The following is a 21,068-nucleotide window of genomic DNA, read 5'->3' on the forward strand; positions in this document are numbered from 1 at the left end:
TAGGGTATGTAGTACTGCTGTATTAGTCATAGCAAATATACTCTAAAAATATAAAACTGCCAAGGCTGGCATCCTTACCATATTCATTCCTCAAGAAAATATTTGCTAAGTCACAACCTTTCTTCCCTTCACAAGCTGGCTGAGAGAGGTTTTAATTCCGCAGCACTGCAGATCTGTTTCACCTGGAAACAAGGTAGAATTAAAAAGTCTTATTTTCCTATCGGTAATAAGATCATTTACATAAAATATTTTACTAGTTAATGTTTTAATATTAAATAATGCCATATTGAGGTTTATGGAAGGAGGCAGCAAAGCAGAAAATGTAGTACAACTAGAGATACGTATTAAGTTATTGATAATAACAACAAAGTGTCTGTGCTTTTTAATGAATGTGCAGTTTGTAATCACGGGCTTTATATAATGTGCTTCTTTAGGCAGATCCATTGCAAGTTTATTACATTCTACTTAGAGGGTCATGGCGAATATTATAAGTAATGGAAAGAAGTCTGGAACGTTATATTACCTTTTGTAATGTTTGTGGAGAGGACTCTTGCTCCATATCCACTGGGGTGCAGTCCATCCCTCTGTAGAGGCATGGTCTCCCCTAGAAGAGGCCCCAGTTGTTGATCAAGCTGATATCCTGTCCCTCGCAAAATGATCTCCGCCAGTCATTCAGGGATAGAAGTCTGCTGTATCCCTCTTTGAATGTACTCCTCATCAGCAGTGATCCGCAGGTGAAGACTTCAGCAGACAGGATCCTCTTCTTGATGGCTTGAACGAGTTAGTGCAATGCTCTTCTTCCACATTTCTAACTGACGATATCTGATGTCATTTAATGAGACCTTACTTGCAATGTAAGGGAAGCAAGATACAAATTTCTTGCAATTATTAGTCAGAAAGTTCATGTTCAGGATGATTATAGTTGCCAATAATGTGCAGGACAGCTGAATGGATCAGACACAGCATGTTGGGAGAATTCAGGTGATTTGTAGGTGGTTCTGTGCCATTGACGCTTCTGCAGTTAATCTGCTTTGCAGTTTGAAGCTGAGGTAAAAGAAATAAGACCTGGTTGAGGATGCAGTGTTCCTCTCTCATAAACTGTAAAAGAAGCTTGGTGGTAGAAGGGTTTCAAACCATGTGCAAATGTTCTTTTAGTTTCTTTTGGCATGTGAGGGGGTGCCGAGTCTTCTTTTCTACTGCTTCAGGTTCATTGCAAACATGCTAAAGCTTGTAACTACTCTTCATAAGTCTATTGGGTTAAGGGACAACTTTTTCTTATGTATTTTTTTGGATGGGGTTATCATGGGCACGGTTTAATTCTGCAATTACCAGGGTCAACCTAAGCACTGAATTTTGTTTCCGTGCATAGATGTTAGAATAACAATAAAAAATTCAAGATCCTTGATCCTCCTTCTGTTGCACACTTTCTGCCATGTTGAATCCTATTAAGGTAATTTACAATTCCACTCTTAGGACGGACAACTAAAGGCAGTTCAGCACATCTCCACACAGGCTTTGATGCTTACTTGTCTTACTAAATAATTTCTGAGTCTTCCATTTTGGGAATAAACTGTGTTGAAAATATTCACTGGCTCCTTACCTTGATCTGCTCATGAAAATGTTCTCCTTCATTATGTTTGATTACAAGGAATTTGAAACTTAAGTAGCTAACTGTTTCATTTCCTCACATTCAAATACTCGCTCAAATCTCACTGTTGTGTTTGTCCAGGTAATTACTACTATTCTATTGTGCTATTTTTCCCTTTGGCTTCTTGGATGAGGTCGCTAGAAAGGGGTGTGTGGCGCTCCTGTTAGCTATGCAAAGAGACGAAGGTCAAAGTCTTTAGAGTTCTGGTGCTTCCTGTCTTGCTGTATGGTTGCGAGACACGGATGCTATCCAGTGACCTCAGATGAAGACTGGACTTTTTCGGTACTGTGTCTCTTTGGAAAATCCTTAGGTACTGCTGGTTTGACTTTGTGTTGAATGACCAGTTGCTCATGGAGTCCCGAATGAGGCACATTACCTGCATTGTGAGGGAGCGTCCGTTACGGCACTATGACCATGTGGTGCAACTCCCCGAGGAGTTGTTAGGGACTCGAGTGGATGGAACAGGCCAAGGGGATGCCCACATAACACCTGGCTGCAGCAGATAGAGGGTCATTTCTGGAGGGGTGGGACTGGACCGCGTGTCCATCTGGCAGGTTGTCAACCGGGATCCCGCGCTGTTTTGTTGTGTGGTGGTTGCGGCAACGCACTGTACCAGTGCATGCTCCCCAACCTGACCTGACCTTCTTGCACTCCAGCCCTGTTTTAGAGAAGGTATTTTATTGCTGGGCACAGGGTTTGTTTGTCTCCAGGGATGAATCTGCTTTTTTGATATGTGACCCTTTTCATAGCTAATGTACATGATAAAACGTTAAACCTAGAGCATTATATTTCCTCAACATCTGAAGAGACTTAGTGATTTCAATGAATACTTTAACCCATGTAGTACTATTCAGTCATTGGAGCTAGATGTCCTGTGCCATTTACTTTTTTTTAACTTCCTTTTAAAATTGTTAGCTTTTTCCTTCCACTATTTGTTATAGATGTTATGACTGTTCATGTTTCAATTGCTGGTGATCTCCATGCACCTTCCAAAATTCAGACTTACTGTTGTGTCTAAAATGGAGCAGATGTTGACTTTCTCCTAGCTGATCTTTTAATGTCTTTGGTGTTTGCAGGGGAGTCAGATATTCATTATTACATAAGCAAGCTGATGGTCTGTCAAACAACGAGTGATTCCAAGTATAGTCCATGTGATATGGGCATCAAGATTGTGAGCAGAGTCTAAAGTACATAGTCTAGACGATGCCAGACTTTGGATGCATCCATGTTTGTTTGTATTTGCTCTTCTAGCAAAACAGATTGATGGTGATAATGAGGTTGCATTTCATGCATTTACTGAAAAGGAGTATACTGTTGGAATTAGTATTGTCCTCACCTTTGTTGCCAGTGTTACCACTCCTAACATTAAAGCAGTGCCTTTATTTGCACTGAGATCCTCCAGTATAATGAACTTGTCTTCTGAGGGGACAGAGGTCAGTGCCACATCAAAATCACAGTTAAACACCCGTGTGACATTCCCTATTGCATTCTACGTTAGTGCTGAAAGAATGATAGTGACTGACTGCTCAGCTGTAGGGAGAGAGTCAGGAGGTGCTCGATGATGATGTGCTCATCACTTTTTTTTGAAAACCAATAATGTGCTACCTGACGGCCAGTTCTGTATGAATGCATTCTACTGTATATACACCGAGTTAAAGGAAAATCGAAACATAAGCCACATTAGCTTCTCTTCCGGGTTGGATTCACAGTCCCTGGCAGCGTGAACCTGGGACCGTTGATAATAAAACAGTGAGGACACAATGAGGGCAAATGAGGAGACCCATACAGTTGGCAAGAGTAGGTATAAGTATTTTGTGCTTTTATTATAACCCATAAATTTGTAAAAGAGTGCAGTGCTCTTCGCTCAATAACTAAATAATCCATAAAATCAAGACGTTCAGTGCAGAGTTAAAAACCCAATAAATAATCTTTTAAAATATGATTAAAATCCAAGGCCGAGTCCTTCCTTTAAAACTAGTTGAGCCATGGTGTTTCTTCCTTTAACCAACGTCTCCTCCTCTTCTTATCCTGGATAGGACCCTGCAGCAAGAGGAGACGCTCTCTTAACAAGCACAGACAACCCTCAAATCCTGCTCGCGGGGTGCCACTGTGAGCCATGTTCCTTTCCACCCCTCATCGTCCGTTGGCCTTCAGTGGGAGCCCATTTGGAGTGCTTGGCTGCTCCTGCTACTCTGAGTGATTGGCAGGAGCAACCCCTCCGCCTCACTCCTCATCCGGGGCTCACATTTTAACGACTGCCTGCCTGCTTTCCTACAGCACCTACTCCGCTGCAATTTTGCTGTCTTCCTCTTTCCTTTACCCTCCTTTTCTCTTCTGTCTTGTCCCCTGGTTTCAATGTTCCAGCTACATTTATAGCACCAATCGGGTGTATGTGCTACAATCACCAGCTCTGAGAAGTGAATGAAGCACATTATCAATCCTCCCACGTCTTGGAGCAGTGAGACCTGTGCTCGCCTGGATCCTGTGTGCTCCAAGGCTCACAATTATGTATTTAACACTAGCTTTTGTTAATTAGATAATTAGAACAATCTAGACGAGAACAGGTCATTCAGCCCAACAAAGCTCGCCAGTCCTATTCACTTGCTTCCTCCAAGAAAACATCAAGTCGAGTTTTGAAAGTCCCTAACGTCTTACTGTCTACCACACTACTTGGTAACTTATTCCAAGTGTCTATCGTTCTTTGTGTAAAGAAAAACTTCCTAATGTTTGTGCGAAATTTACCCTTAACAAGTTTCCAACTGTGTCCCCGTGTTCTTGATGAGCTCATTTTAAAATACAAGTCTCGATCCACTGTACTAATTCCCTTCATAATTTTAAACACTTCAATCATGTCACCTCTTAATCTTCTTTTGCTTAAACTGTAAAGGCTCAGCTCTTTTAATCTTTCCTCATAATTCAACCCCTGTAGACCTGGAATCAGCCTAGTCGCTCTTCTCTGGACCTTTTCTAGTGCTGCTATGTCCTTTTGTAGCCTGGAGACCAAAACTGCACACAGTACTCAAGATGAGGCCTCACCAGTGCATTATAAAGGTTGAGCATAACCTCCTTGGACTTGTACTCCACAGATCGTGCTATATAACCTAACATTCTGTTAGCCTTCTTAATGGCTTCTGAACACTGTTTGGAAGTTGATAGCTTGGAGTCCACTATGACTCCTAAATCCTTCTCATAAGGTGTACTCTCGATTTTTCGACCGCCCATTGTGTATTCAAACCTAATATTTTTACTTCCTATGTGTAATACTTTACATTTACTGACATTAAATTTCATCTGCCACAAATCTGCCCAAGCCTGTATGCTATCCAAGTCCTTCTGTAATGATATAACGGATTCCAAATTATCTGCTAATCCACCTATCTTGGTATCATCTGCAAACTTAACCAGCTTGTTACTTATATTCCTATCTAAATCATTTATATATATTAAAAATAGCAGCGGCCCTAGCACTGACCCCTGTGGAACACCACTCTTAACATCGCCAGTTCTGATGAGGTTCCTCGCACCATCACCCTCTGCTTCCTGTGTCTGAGCCAATTCTGCACCCATCTAAAAACATCACCCTGAATTCCCACTTCTTTTAACTTGATGCCCAACCTCTCATGTGGCACCTTATCAAATGCTTTCTGAAAGTCCAGATAAATAATATCATAAGCTCCACTTTGATCGTATCCTTTTGTTGCCTCCTCATAGAATTCCAACATGTTAGTAAAACACGACCTCCCCTTCTGAACCCATGCTGACTGTTCAGAATAACTCCTGTCCTTGTCATGTGTTGCTCAATCTTATCCTTAATAATTCCTTCCATTAATTTTCCTGTGATGCTTGTTAAGCTTACTGGCCTATAGTTGCTTGGATCTGCCCTGTCACCCTTTTTATATAATGGGATGATATTTGCCATTTTCCAGTCCTTTGGAATCTCTCCAGTGCACAGTGACTTCCTAAAAATATGTGTCAAGGGTTTATATATGTACTCACTAGCCTCCTTAAGAACACGAGGATAAATATTATCTGGGCCTGGTGATTTGTTTGATTTCATCTTATTTAATCTGAGCAGCACTTCTCCCTCTACAATTTCCAAATCCCTCAGTACCTCCTTAGTAGTTGTGTTTACCTCTGGCAGGTTATCCACTTGCTCACTTGTAAACACCTCAGAAAAATGTAAGTTTAGGGCATCTGCTATTTCATTGTCTGTATCTTTTAATTCCCTTTACTATTCCTGATGAACTTGACCTCCTCCTTAACTGTTCTTTTACTACTAAAATACTGAAAGAATCTCTTGGGGTCTTCTTTCGCCTTATCTGCTATATTCCTCTCCAACTGTCTTTTAGCCTCTCTGATATCCTTCTTAATGGTTGCCCTCATGTTCTCATACGCACGGTTCTCTTTGCAGTCATTAGTCTTATATGCCTTATACAGCAGTTTTTCCTTTGCAACTTCTTTTTAAATCTTTATTAATCCATCGTGGAGATTTTTTAGTTTCCTATTACTTCCAAATTTAGGTATGTATCTGTCCTGCATTACATGTAAAACATTTTAAACCTGTTCCACTGCTCCTCGACTGTCTCCACATTTAAAAGCTTATCCCAGTCTATCCTACTTAGACTTTGTCGCATCTGCTCAAAATTAGCCCTACTAAAGTTCAACTTAACAATTTTAGTCTTTGCATCTGTACTCTTACAAAATACTGAGAATTGTATTACATTATGGTCACTTGACCCTAGTGGTTCAATCACCTCTACACCCTCAATTCTATCCTGATTATTACAGAATACTAAATCCAGATAGGCTTCACCCCTTGTTGGTGCTTTAACATGCTGTGTTAAAAACAGTCGCGATTACTTCTAAAAACTCCTGCTCTTGTGCTCCTCCATCTGTAAGGTTATCCCAGTTAATATTTGGATAATTAAAGTCCCCCATGACTATAATATCCCCCTGTAAACTTGCCTTTTTAATATTACTAAAAAGATGTGTGCTGAAATTACTGTCTGAATTGGGTGGTCTATAACACACTCCTAAAATGAGACCTTTTCCCTAATATTTTCCAGGCGAAGCCACATGTCCTCACTAAGATGGGGCTCATCATCCAACTGAAGATGACTTACATTTAATTCCTGTTTGGCATAAACAGCAACCCCACCTCCTTTTCTGTTCTGTCTATCCTTCCTAAAAATGTGTATCCCTCTATGTTACACTCATCCCCATCTTTGTTATTTAGCCAGGTTTCCGTTATTGCTATAATATCATAATTGTGCTCTGCTACATACAACTCCAACTCACTTACCTTATTTTTGATACTTCTAGCATTAAGGCAAGCTATTTTTAATGTGTTAATCCTTCTATCTTTACGTGTTTGCTTAAAATTTACATTACTATGCATTTTTATTTCTACACCATTGTTTGTTCTTCCATGTATAGATCTAAATCTGGCCTGTCCTAAACTCCCTGCCCCCCATTCCCTAGTTTAAACAATCCTCGACTAGCCTACACATACGCCTCCCCAATACATTGGTGCCCCTCCGGTTCAGATGTAACCCGTCACGCGGAACAGGTCCCATCTGTTCCAAAAGGAGTCCCAATGCCCCATAAACCTATACCCTTCTACCCTGCACCAAGATTTGAGCCACGCGTTAAGCCTTCTAATCTCCTCAATCTTACCTGGACTGGCGCGTGGCACAGGCAGAACTTCGGAGAAGACTACCTTGTCAGTTCTGCTCCTCAGCTTGGTACCTAACTCTTTGAATTTGGATCGCAGAACTGACAGACTACCCTTATGTATGTCATTTGTTCCAACGTGGACAATGACAACTGGATCCACCCGCTCTGGCCAAGAGCCTATCCACCCTTCCAGGAGGTCTCCCACCTGTGCTCCCGGAAGGCAACACACCGTCGAGACTCTCTCTCTCTGGAGCACACCTGCGCTTCAATCCCCTAATGATTGAGTCCCCAACTATCACTACCTCTCTTTTTGGGAACTGGTTTTGAGGTGGCCCGTTGGGGCTCCTCAACCCTGCCTACCACCTCAGAATTATCAGAGTCACCGTCCAGCTCCGCCAGGACATGATAACGGTTAGACACTTCTAATTCTGGGGTTGATGCCCCCGGACAGTGTGCACCCTTTACCTTACGCCTTGCGACCGTGACCCACCTATTCCTACCTGTCTGGTCTGGAATCTCCTCCCCGCCACCTTAGGGGTGCACACTATCTCTAAAGGACACCTGGGCCAAGTCCGCCAATTCTCTATTACAACGCAGGTCAGCCAACTCCTCCTCCAGTTCAGCGACCCTGAGCTCGAGGTGCTGGATCAGCTGGCATCTCTTGCAGATGTAGCCCTCATAGACAACTGGCTCTTCCAAACCATCATCTAAAAAGTCCAACATCCAACAGGACTTGCATTGCACTGGCCTCATTATTAAAATTTGATTTGGGATTACTAAGCTGCCTTAACTATATATTTTTTTTTCTTAAAATTAAATTTCTTCTTCTTTCAGCTGCTCCTTAACTTAAATGGTAACACTAAGATCTGCTACAGATATTTTACACCTTTTCCCCCTTAAGCTCCTGTACTGTTCTCCCTCTCAGCTGCCTGCCTTTCTATGAGGTTAACTTTACTTTTCTCTGTCTCTTCTAGCTTTGCGCTCTTCTTACTTATAAGCTCTTCACTCGCACTGTTTGTATTCCCCCGTATTAATGAACCAATACGCTGTCGCCCACTTAACTGTTCTGCCTCTGGACGCTAAGGACTGTTTAATCTAAAATAAACAAATAAATAAAACTTTACTACCTTATTTGCTCCTACTGCTCCTTGTGCCTGAACGGTGTCTTAACGCAGGCCGCTTACCTGCGCACTACTAAGTTTCCACCTTTTACTGCTTTGAAGTCAGCCGCGGCCTTTTTTCTTTTCCTTTAAACTAAGGAATCGCTGTTACGACGACGCGGTTATTTATTTACAAATGCCGATATCAGTTACTGCTGCTTTCTACCCTGCCGCCTCGATGCTAATTCAAATACAGATAACAAGAAAAAGAACAAGTACAAATAACTTTTCCAAGCGCACTTCCAAACACCCAGCTACTTTTGCTCTTGTGGGCGAAAAAAGCAAAAAACCCTTCTAAAGGGAAAAAGCTTTAAAATTCCCACACGGTTCCTTAGAGGCAACCAAAACCCAAGTTTTTAAGAGCAAAATGTATTTTTTTAATGTAAATCTCACACCACAGAACAAACCAACACTCTCAACAGACTCTAGCGTTTGCAAAGCACACGTCAGCACAAAGCACACGTGACTCTCTGGTTGCCCCTGAAGACCCTAGTTTTCCATCACCAGTGAGAATTTTGACTTTTAGTTCCAGTGTATGTGTTGTAAAGAACTATATAGGTAGTGAAATTCCGTGATTTGAAATAACATATTTCATGTGTGTTTCCATGTCTATAATGATCCCTATCCATGGACAGTCGTGGCTTTGTCTCTAGAGAGGTAAACAAGGGTAGCACGCGAGTTGTATTCCAAGCAAAATTTTTCACGTCCAAACCGGACGTATACCAAGTTGGACTTATTCCAAAGCGGACATATACCGAGGTATCACTGTATATATTTATATTTTTATATATACAGTGGTACCACGGTATACGTCCGCTTTGGAATAAGTCCAACTTGGTATATGTCCTGTTTGGACGCGAAAAATTTTGCTTGGAATACAACTCGCGTGCTACCCTTGTTTACCTCTCTCTCGAGACAAAGCCACGACTGCCCACGAGCATCAGTGCGCCAGTTGCTAGCATTCAGTCAACAACCCGCGGTATAACTCTCTGTGAATTTTCACGTGTGTGGTATAGTGGGTCCATAGTTCCTGTCAAAGGCTAGTTTTAAAAATAAATAATCACCGCGTTCGTGGCTTGGTGAGGGTGCGTGGTGGCTCTGCAGGTGGATAGTATTGGGCTGAAGCGGTTTTCAGGGCGATTCGTAATGTGGGCGTTTCTTACCTAAGTGCACAGGTGACAGACCATCCGCATTCGTGATTGCCCTCTTGATAAACAGAAGCTCGAGTCGGCTAGAAGGGTAGGAAAAAGAAAGAAAGAATTGACAGACTGACAGGAGGTTGCAGGAGAGAGAGAGAGAGAGCGCGAGCGCAGAGGCAGGCTCGCGTTGCAGCTGAACAGGGACCCTGGACGTTGGGCCGACACCCGGGGAATAGTAGTAGTGGTCACTCCCGCTGAGTGATAATGGAGCAGGATTGACCGGAAGGAGGTCGCTGTGAATCCCAAGTCACTGTCAGGAGGAGCCTGCCGGAGCCAGGTATCGGAGAGGTGAACTAAACAGCTGAAGTAGGCAAAGTGAAGGTCAGCTGCAATTAGGGCGACTCCCCTGTTGAGAACCCCAGGGGGAAAGAAGGGGGGGCCCGCCATGTAAAAATGCACCAGGCTTCTTGTTGTGTTTTTTTTATATATATATATATATATATAAATGCTTCCTGCTGTATTTTAACCTCGTTGTTTTTAAGAAGAATTTTTTTCTGTTTTTAACCTCCACGTTTCACTTCTGATTTTATGGATTTATTTATTGGAACTTTGGACACTGCACTTTAATTTGAACACCTTGTTTTGTTAATTGTTTTAATAAAAGCACGTTGCACTTTTTCACCTTCCCCTTGCTTTGTTGTTACCGATGAGCTTAGCAGTGAGGCACATTACCAACGGTGTAGGGTTTACGGGCTCCCCGACAGCAGGTGGAAGCATACAGCAAACCTGCATCGTCACAACGTGATTTTGTGTTTTTTCACGTAAATTTGAATTGATTGTTAAAAAGTATGAAGGTGGCATGCGTATCCGGGACATGGTTGCTGCATACTGTATGCCGAGAACGACGGTATCTACGATTGTGAAAAACAAAGACGTTATTAAAAAGTAAAGTGAGGTTAAATTTTCATTTATTTCATCTAATTGCTTTTGTATTTATGTATTTTAGCATTAAGCAGTGTTTAAATTTTGTACAACCCCATCAATGTATAATATGCCAGTAACAATAGGAAATTTTTTTTCATGGGAACGGATTAATCATTTTTCCATGATTTCTTATGGGAAAAATTTGTTTGGTATACGTCCTGTTTGGTATAAGTCAAAGGGTCTGGAACAGATTAAGGACGTAAACCGAGGTACCTCTGTGTGTGTGTGTATATGTGTATATATATAGCAGCCATTTGCTAAAATCATTTAAATTAATTTTTTCCCTCATTAATGTACACACAGCACCCATATTGACAGACAAAAAAAAAAGAGTTTTTGAAATTGTTGCAGATGTATTAAAAAAGAAAAAATTAATTTAAACGATTTTAGCAAATGGCTGCAATATAACAAAGAGTGAAAAATTGAAGGGGGTCTGAATACTTTCCGTACCCACTGTGTGTATATAATTATATATATATATATATATATATATATATATATATATATATATATATATATATATATATATATATATATATATATACACACTGTGTGCACAATTATTAGGCAAGTTGTATTTTTGAGGATTAATTTTAATATGGAACAAACACAGTGCTATCAGTCAATCCAAAATGTTAATAAACCTGAAACCTGAATGTTTCACAACGGAAATGTGAGTGTGAACATCATCAGGGGAATACATATGTGCGCACAATTATTAGGCAACTATTAGTGTGCAGATTTATTAGGCAACTAAAGGAAAAATGAACATTTTCCCATCTCACTTGTTTATTTTCATCTGTTATAGTGAGAATAATAAACAAACACCTCAAAATTTACAAATAAACATCTCTGACATTTCAAAAAATCAATCAATCAATCAATGACCAATATAGCCACCCTTCTTTCCAATAACAGTCATAAGCCTTTCCATTCATGGAGTCTGTCAGTTTCTTGATCTGTTGACGAGCAGCTTTTTGTGGAGCAGTGACTACAGCCTCCCAGACACTCTTCAGAGAGGTGTATTGTTTTTTTCCCCCGTAAATCTAGCGTTTAAGAAGTGCCCACAAGTTCTCGATAGGGTTTAGGTCAGATGAGGAAGGGGGCCATGTCATTATTCCTTCATCTTAAGGCCTTTACTGCCTGGCCACGCAGTGGAGAACTTCGATGCAAGTGATGGAGCATTGGCCTGCATAAAAATCATGGTCTTTTTCCAGTATCACTGTTTGAAGAAAGTGTCTTCGAAAAACTGGCAGTAGGTTTGGGAGTTGATTTTGAGTTCATCTTCAATGCAAAAAGGTCCAACTAGCTCATCTTTAAAAATACCAGCTCATACCAGTACCCCACCTCCACGTTGGAGTGGAGCTCTGTGCCCATTACTGATCCACAGGTCCATCCATCTGGTCTATAAAACCTTTGAAAAAAATCTGTCTTCAGATATTTCTTGGCCCAGTTTTGACGTTTCAACTTATGTTTCTTGTTCAGTGGTGGTTGGGTTTCAGCCCTCCTTACCTTGGCCATGTCTTTGAGCACTGAACACCTTGTACTTCTGGGCACTCCAGGTAGGTTGCAGCTCTGGAATATGAAAGTACTGGAGGATAATGGCTTCCTGGTAGCTTCACGTTTGATTCTTCTCAAATCTTTGGCAGCTAATTTGCGTCTTTTGTTCTCAACACGTTTCTTGCGACCCTGTTGACTATTTGCAACAAAATGTTTGATGGTTCTGTGATCACACAAAAATATCTTAGCAATTCCAAAAGTGCTGCATCCCTCTGAAAGACTTTTTACAATTTTTGACTTTTCAGAGTCAGTTAAATCTCTATTTTGGCCCATTTTGCCTGAGGAAAACTAGCTGCCTAATAATTCTGCACACCTTGATATAGGGTGTTGATCTCCTTAGGCCACACCCTCCCTCATTACACAAATACACATCACCTGACGTGCTTAAATCCAATAAGCATTCAAGTTAATACAGCTTGGAGTTGGAATATACGCATTAAAAATGATGATATGGTCAAAATACTCACTTGCCTAATAATTGTGCACACAGTGTGTATATATATATATATATATATATATATATATATATAATATACACACACACACAGTACTGTGCAAAAGTTTTAGGCAGGTGTGAAAAAATGTCTGTTAACAAAGAATGCTTTCAAAAATGGAAGTGTTAATCATTAATTTTCATTACTCAACAAAATGCAGTGAATGAACAAAAGAGAAATCTAAATCAAATCAAAATTTGGTGTGACCACCCTTTGCCTTCAAAACAGCATCAATTCTTCTAGGTACACTTTCTTACACAGTTTTTGAAGGAACTCGGCTGGTAGGTTGTTCCAAACATCTTGGAGAACTAACCACAGATCTTCTGTGGATGTAGGCTTCCTCACATCCTTCTGTCTCTTCATGTAATCCCAGACACACTCGATGTTGAGATCAGGGATCTGTGGGGGCCATACCATCACTTCCAGGACGTCTTGTTCTTCTTTACGCTGAAGACAGTTCTTAATGACTTTGGCTGTATGTTTGGGGTCGTTGTTCTGCTGCAGAATAAATTTGGGACCAATCATACGCCTGCATGATGGATAAGTATCTGCCTGTATTTCTCAGCATTGAGAACACCATTAATCCTGACCAAATCTCCAACTCCATTTGCAGAAGTGCAGCCCCAAACATTCAAGGAACCTCCACCATGCTTCACTGTTGCCTGCAGACACTCATTATTGTACCTCTCTCCAGCCCTTAGACAAACTGCCTTCTGCTATACCCAAATATTTAAAATTTTGACTCGTCAGTCCAGAGCACCTGCTGCCATTTTTATGCACCCCAGTTCCTGTGTTTTCGTGCATACTTGAGTCGCTTGGCCTTGTTTCCATGTCGGAGGTAAGGCTTTTTCGCTTCAACTTTTCCATGAAGACCACTTCTGGCCAGACTTCTCTGGACAGTAGATGGGTGTACCTGGGTCCATTGGTTTCTGCCAGTTCTGAGCTGATGGCACTGCTGGACATCTTCCAGTTTCGAAGGGTAATAAGCCTGAAGTGTCTTTCACCTGCTGCACTGTTTCCTTGGCCGACCACTGCGTCTACGATCCTCAATGTTGCCCGTTTCTTTGTGCTTCATCAAAAGAGCTTGAACAGCACATCTTGAAACCCCAGTCTGCTTTGAAATCTTTGCCTGGGAGAGACCTTGCTGATGCAGTATAACTACCTTATGTCTTGTTGCTGTGCTCAATCTTGCCATGACCTGAAACCTTCTTCCACAACCTCACCTTGGTAGCAGAGTTTGGCTGTTCCTCACCCAGTTTTAAGCCTCCTACACAGCTGTTTCTGTTTCAGTTAATGACTGTGTTTCAACCTACATGTGACATTGATGATCATTAGCACCTGTTTGGTATAATTGGTTGATCATACACCTGACTATAATCCTACAAAATCCCTGACTTTCTGTAGCAATGACACCCTAGGGTGCTGCTGATATATTATAATTACTCAGGTCTTCTCCTTCCGTCTCAGTGGCACACTCCACCAGGTCCCCAGTCCAACACACCAACAGGGAAAGCTTCAACAACAACTATTTTATTCAAAGGAGCCACCCTCAATTGAATGGTGTCCCAAACAAAGAAAATAGAATAAAAGCTTAACAACAGTGCAGTGAAAATTAATAAACAGTAATAAGTATCTTATGCAAATATAATATATACAATCCTATAACCTGTGCCTCTAAGCAAGCAGTATTTAATAAAAGCTCCCTTTATGCTCCCAGTCCCTCAGGAAACCTTCTTCCCCTCCCACCTCACTGGCCAGTGATACCAGGAAAACAAACAAAAAGAAAACAGCGTTGGGGCCCTTTGTTTCTATCGTTGGAGCACTCTATCTCCAAATGGAGCATTTGTAATCCACCGAAAAGATATCTGTCCTCCAACTGGACTCTCCAAATAGGTGGCCACAATAGAGTAAAGTAAAGATAGGGATAATTGTGCGATATACAACTCACCACTCCTGGGTTCTGGAAGACGCGGGCTTCAGACGCTCCTCAGTGATCCGATAATCCCCAATGGCCCCCTCGAAGCTTCGATAAAATCACTCCTCTCACCGGTTCCTCCAGGTCGATTCTCTCTCTCTCCTCCGCAAAAGTCTATTCCTCCCCGCAAAAGTCTATCTCCTCCGCCCCCTCACTCTCCAAGTCCGTTCCCCGTCCGTCTCCGCCACCCCAAAAACGAGTTCCCCCCCTGTATTATATTCCTGTCCTGATCAGCCGCTCTGCTGCCATCTAATGTCTAGTTCTTAAAATTGCAGCTCCATGACTCTCTTATTCAGACATACACACGCAAGATGTCTGTGTGCATAGCTACATTTGTGCAAGTGTACCTAAAGGAATTGATGCTGGTTTGAAGGCAAAAGGTAGTAACACCAAATATTGATTTGATTTAGATTTCTCTTTTGTTCGCTCACTTTGCATTTTGTAAATTGTTGAAAATAAACAATCATTATTTATATTTCTGAAAGCATTCTTTGTTTACAGAATTTTTTCACACCTGCCTATATATATATATATATATATATAGTGACGCTGGCCTGGACACACACAGACGGACATAGTTCCACCCAACACACGTTTATTTGTACAATATTTACAATTAGTAAATGTGTGGCGGAAGTGCCGGGCTCCCGGGATAATCAGGCACTGGGGCGCCGCCTGGCGGTGGCCACGGGTCCCTACAGGGCTGGGCTTCCAAGCCCTCTACCCGAGGCCTCCAGCATAACCAGGATGGACGCCCCCTCTCGGTCTACTACTTCTTCAGCCGTGGGCACACGTCTTCGCCGTGTCCCACAGGCCCAACACAGTCCAAAGCACAAAATACACAAAAAACTAAACGCTTCCTGGCACCACCACTCCTCCCAGGCAACCTCGTCCTCTTCCTCCCGATTCTGGCCTTGATTGCTGGGAGGCAGGCCCTTTTATACCCCACCCGGAAGTGTTCCATGTGCCTGACCAGCTGGTCTTAATTGCACCTCCGGGTGGGGCTGATAAACCGTCCAGTGTGGTGGCTGGTTCTCTGCAGCACCCCTAGCGGCCACCCCATCTCCCAGCCGGGCTGCTGTGGATGGAGCCACGGGGAAGATTGAGGAGAGATCCATGGCCAGGGAGACTGCCCCCAAGCGCCCCGGGGGAGGTACTGCCATGTCCATGATGGCTCCCCCGGGACGTATGCAGCAGAGGCGTCCCGGCTGGGCATGGGACCCGGCTGTCCGTCACTATATATATATATATATATATATATATATAAAAATATTCTAGGGGGCATCACTCGCCAAGCCCTGTATTTGGTTTTCCGGATACACACTTGTAAGATTTTTTTTTTTCTTTGAATTATTACTATTTCATTAGTTTCACTTTTTGATTTCAGAGCTTCTGTAAAAACAATATTTGGAATCTTTCATGTCCCAATATGCTGAATCTTTTAAATTCGGTCGGTGAGACTTGCGTTTAATGACTTTGTACCATAATTTAGGATAGGTTTCTGTGTTTGGAATTTCAGCACAGACAAAATGATCCACATCAGCAGTTCATTTTTTTTTTTTTGCATTGTAACCAATAAATGCATGTGAGTTAAACTTCATTTTTCAATTGTCTTGTCAATTGTCAAACTTTCAATTCTCTGGCTTAAACTAATTTCCTTTTGTTTGCATCAGTGCGATCTGTGCTTTTTGATACTGTAGCGATTGACGTAATAAAGTGTCACAAAAGTTCTACTTTATCAATCGCCGACTGCATAACCGCAAACACAATTTTCTAGCACCCTCTCCAACCCCTCCTCCCACGGGTCTCGCCTCTCCCATACCACATCAATCAGCACACAGCTATCAGTCTGCCGTGCTGCACTCTGCCCTCCCTCGATCGGACCTAACAGTCACTTAAAACAAAAAAGGCTTCAGCTTGGCTGGGACGCTACAATACTTTCGACTGTTACTGCTTTCATATTCTGTATCTTTCTCTGCATATGTATTGCCCCTTGGGTCTCTTTTCTCCACACTGCTCTTTCTTCTTTGCTGAGAGCACAGGATCTGTGTGTGCCACCTGACTTTACATGACTGAATGTTTTGCTTGCTGTCCTTGCTCTTATTCGATAAGAAGGGTGTGTCTTGAAAGAATCTTATGTTCCACATCCCCACGAGACTGCCCTGGGACAATCTTTTGGCACCAAGTCTAATGTTTACGGTCCCCGTAAGACATTCCACGGTGAGTCTTTTTTGTCTCGTGGGTCTTTAAAATGTCTTTCAAGAACTTCTGAGAAGATGACGTATCATCACCTTGCTTTTCCATTCCAGGAATTTTTTTTATATATAGAGAGATATTTTTTAATTTGTAGTCTTCATTGTCTTGGTGTGTTCCAAGTATGCTTGTCACTTTTGAGACTTAGAGTATCAGTCAGACTAATGTGTGATGAAAAGAGAAACAAAAATACCTGGTTGGAGGGTTGTTTTAAGTTTGTTTTTTTTTTTTTTCTTCAGTAGGATTTGGACTTGAATGGTTGCCCAAAATCTTATCACTTTCTATACATATTGTATTTACCTAAAATTCTACATTTATGTATTTCTACAGATTTGCAGAAGAGTGGTAATGTCTCTCCATCATCATTTATTCAGACCTTCCCTCAGTGCAGAAAACAGCACACATTACATGATGGAAAAATGCTGAAGTCTGGATCGGAGAGTTTTATACCTGCCACTTCAAGAGCTACATATTTCCACAGTGTGAAATTAACAAGGACTGACATGATAAACAACAGACAACAGGTACAAACGTCAGATTCAGCAGCTTTGAATATCTGTGAAGATTTGAACAAAAATATTCAATGCAAGTATGAATACAATGAAGATCAGATCAGAAAGAGGCCATACTGCTGTTCTGAATGTGGAAAACAATTCTCTGCTAGTAGTCATCTTCAGATCCACACAAGAATTCACACAGGTGAGAAGCCATATTGCTGCACTGACTGTGGCAAACAATTCTCAACAAATGGCAATCTTCAGGCCCACACAAGAATTCACACTGGAGAGAAGCCATATTCTTGTTCTGATTGTGGAAAAAAATTCTCGAGGAACAGCAGTCTTCAGACACATGAAAAAATTCACAATGGTAAGAACCTGCACTGCTGTTCTGAATGTGGTAAGCAATTCATCAACTATAGTAATCTTCAGGTTCATAAAAGAATTCACACTGGAGAGAAGCCATACTGTTGTTCTGAATGTGGTAAGCAATTCTCCAACAGTACCAGTGTTCAGATCCACAAAAGAATTCACACTGGAGAGAAGCCATATTGTTGTTCGGAATGCGGCAAACAATTCACCACTAAGACCAGTCTTCAGACCCACACAAGAATTCACACTGGAGAGAAACCATATTCTTGTTCTGAATGTGGAAAACGATTCTCCATGAAGAGTAATCTTCAGATACATATACGAAATCATACTGGTGAGAACCCATATTGCTGTTCTGATTGTGGAAAACGATTCTCCTGCAGTAGCAATCTTCACATGCATAAGAGAATTCACACTGGAGCAAAGCCATACTGCTGCTCTGATTGTGGCAAAGGATTCTCCAGGACCAGCAGTCTTCATATACACAAAAGAATTCACAATGGTGATAAGCCATATTGCTGTTTGAAATGTGGGAAACGGTTTTCTGAAAATAGAACTCTTCAGATGCATGTAAGAATTCACAATGGTAACAGCCCATATTGCTGTTCTGAATGCAGCAAACTATTTTCCAGCAATCGCAGTCTTCAGACTCACAAAAGAATTCACACTGGTGAGAAACCGTATTGCTGTACTGAATGTGGCAAACAATTCACTCAGTATAGCAATCTTCAAACTCACACAAGAGTACACACTCGAGAGAAGCCTTATGGTTGTCCTGAATGTGGCAAACGATTCGCCAACAATAGTAATCTTCAGGTTCATAAAAGAATTCACACTGGAGAGAAACCATTTTGCTGCTTAGAATGTGGGAAACGATTCTCTGAAAATCGAAGTCTTCAGATACACATAAAAATTCACAATGGTGACAACCCGCATTCCTGTACTGAATGTGGTAAACTATTCTCCGGCCGCCGCAGTCTTCAGATTCACAAAAGAATTCACGCTGGAGAGAAGCCACATTGATGTTCTGAATGTGAATGAATGATTCTCATGTTCTGAATGTGGATCGTCAGAAACAACGTTCAGATCCACAAAAGGGTTCACACTGGAGATATGCCTTATTGCTGCTGTGACTGTGGCAGACACTTCTCTGTGAGGAACAACTATTGGATACATGGAAAAATTCATAGTAAAAAGGCACAAATGAACTCCAGTACCTTATGCACAAACAGAGGCAGCAGCACTTGCTAGACAGAAGATTGTTAAATATTGGACCTACAGAAAATTAAAAAAAACAAGTGGAAAAACATGCAGATATAGTGATCAATATGCCAGCTTTGCACTCTCATCTTAGATGAGTAAGGGTGGATAATCACCTAATCATAGCTGCACCAGGTTGTTTCAGTGCATCAATAGTAAAAAATTGAGAAATGGGCTAATGGGGATTCTACCAGACAGAGTCACAGAAATTAACTTTTCTGGCTGTGAGGTTCTGATGGATGAAGGCTTACACACCAAAGACACTAGGAAGTTGATAGACTCCATACCTGGAAAATCTGCAGAAAACAGGTTATTGCACTGGACCAACATTTGTCAGACACTGAGGGTACATCCTAGGTGCCAGGCATGTGGGACACACCAATTCTAATTGACTGAAAAATTAAAGGCTGGAAACCAGACATACTTGTTAAAGAGAATCAGTCGGACAAAGCCTACATAATAAATGGAATCAAAGAATTACATGTCAGTGCCAGGTGGCTATTCATTTCTGTTAACACAGAGACAAAGTAAAGGTCGGGAAGGGGCAAATAGAGAGACCACATATGAAACAGAGCCACCAAAATTGTGCAAGTGTTGCTGATTTCCACGGGCCTAATTTAAATAAAATTCCAGGCCCATCTTGATGCCCTGGAAATTACCATAACACACTATGAAGTACAACAGAAGTCATTACTTTGGACAAGACAAGTGAAGAGCTCTCACTAATAATTTAAGAGAATAGCAGTAAACAACTATATAAAAATGAGTGATTGAGGTTTACTGTTTTCTTCACTGTGTGTAAAATAAACCAGTCGGGAGAAACAAAACACTGAAGGAAGGCATATTGCTGTTGTGAAAGGGATAAGCATTTCACCAGTAGTGGTAGTACTGTACATGGGTGAGTTTCCAAAAGGATTGTAGCACTAAGAACATTGTAAACCCGAATCTGAAAATTGTTTGCAAACTTCTGAACGTTTCTCAAAACTCATGAAAATTTAAATGTGGCTTTTGTTATCTGCATTGTCCAGGATTAGGGCTGTATGATATTGGAAAAGTATTTGTGATGTTTTTGACCAGTATGGTGATTGTGATATAAATTGTGATTTTCTGTTTCAAACTTTTTCCCAAATGAAAAGAATCAGATGAGAGGATGCAGTTACTACATATTTATATTTTTTAAAGATCACTACTACACGACTGTTACAAAAAAAATAATATCATTAATTACCAGCAACTGGTGATTGCATCCCATTTCTTCCCAGACCATTCAAATACGCGCTTCCACTATATTTGTCACTTTTTAGTTACAGCCCGAGTATCCCTAATCTGAAATTTTAAAATCCAAAATGCTCCGAATTCCAAACATTTTTGAGCACCAATGTGATGCCACAAGGTGAAATTTCCACACCAGGTATATGCATTTTATACAACTTTCCTTGTATTCAAGTGTGAAAATATGCGTACACCAAAAAGTGAATGTGAGTGACATATGTGCAGATTTAAAATGGATTTATTCTGTCAGAGCAGGACGGTGGGTTGTCCCTCATGGCAGTTCTAAAGTACTGTGTGGCCCCATTAAAATTGCAGATGACTTGTGCATTAATGGAATGTCACTCCTGATGGACAACAAAAGCAGCGTCATTCTTGCCAGGTGCCCTTATTGCAGTATGAGTGCAGTAGAGTGTGCTGATTGCATTAGGACACCTGGACACTGCTGCAGATTGCCTTATGTTGGCAGTTTTTTTTAAAATATAAGCTAAAACATGTTATGTTTTATGTATTCCACCATACAAGCATATAAAGGCTATAATAGGAGATTTTTTTTGCCTGTGCTTATTGTCATTTGTGTTTTTCATCTCACTTTTGGTTATTCCGGATATTGAAAATGTTGCTATGTTCCATAGTAAAAATGTAATTTGCCAATGTGTACCTGAACTGGTACAGTAGTTCTGTTCCTAACAATTCTTTGTTTGTTCTGTATATTGTTTTCTTGCCTAGTATTTGTTAAATTATTAAATTATTTGTTCTAGAATTTTAATAAAAAAAAAAA

General features: G+C 41.1%; 1 protein-coding gene across 1 annotated transcript in view; it reads left to right on the top strand.

The window, feature by feature from the left end:
* The window catches only part of LOC120533175 (gastrula zinc finger protein XlCGF26.1-like), a 59,547-nt gene extending 38,479 nt beyond the window's left edge, over positions 1 to 21,068 (top strand). The window contains exon 3 of the mRNA XM_039759907.1: positions 17,220 to 21,068. Within this exon, the coding sequence (XP_039615841.1) occupies positions 17,220 to 18,781 (1,562 nt within the window). The 3' untranslated portion in view covers positions 18,782 to 21,068. The remainder of the gene's footprint in view (positions 1 to 17,219) is intronic.

This window comes from Polypterus senegalus, chromosome 8, assembly GCF_016835505.1.
Source record: "Polypterus senegalus isolate Bchr_013 chromosome 8, ASM1683550v1, whole genome shotgun sequence".
NCBI lineage: Eukaryota > Metazoa > Chordata > Cladistia > Polypteriformes > Polypteridae > Polypterus > Polypterus senegalus.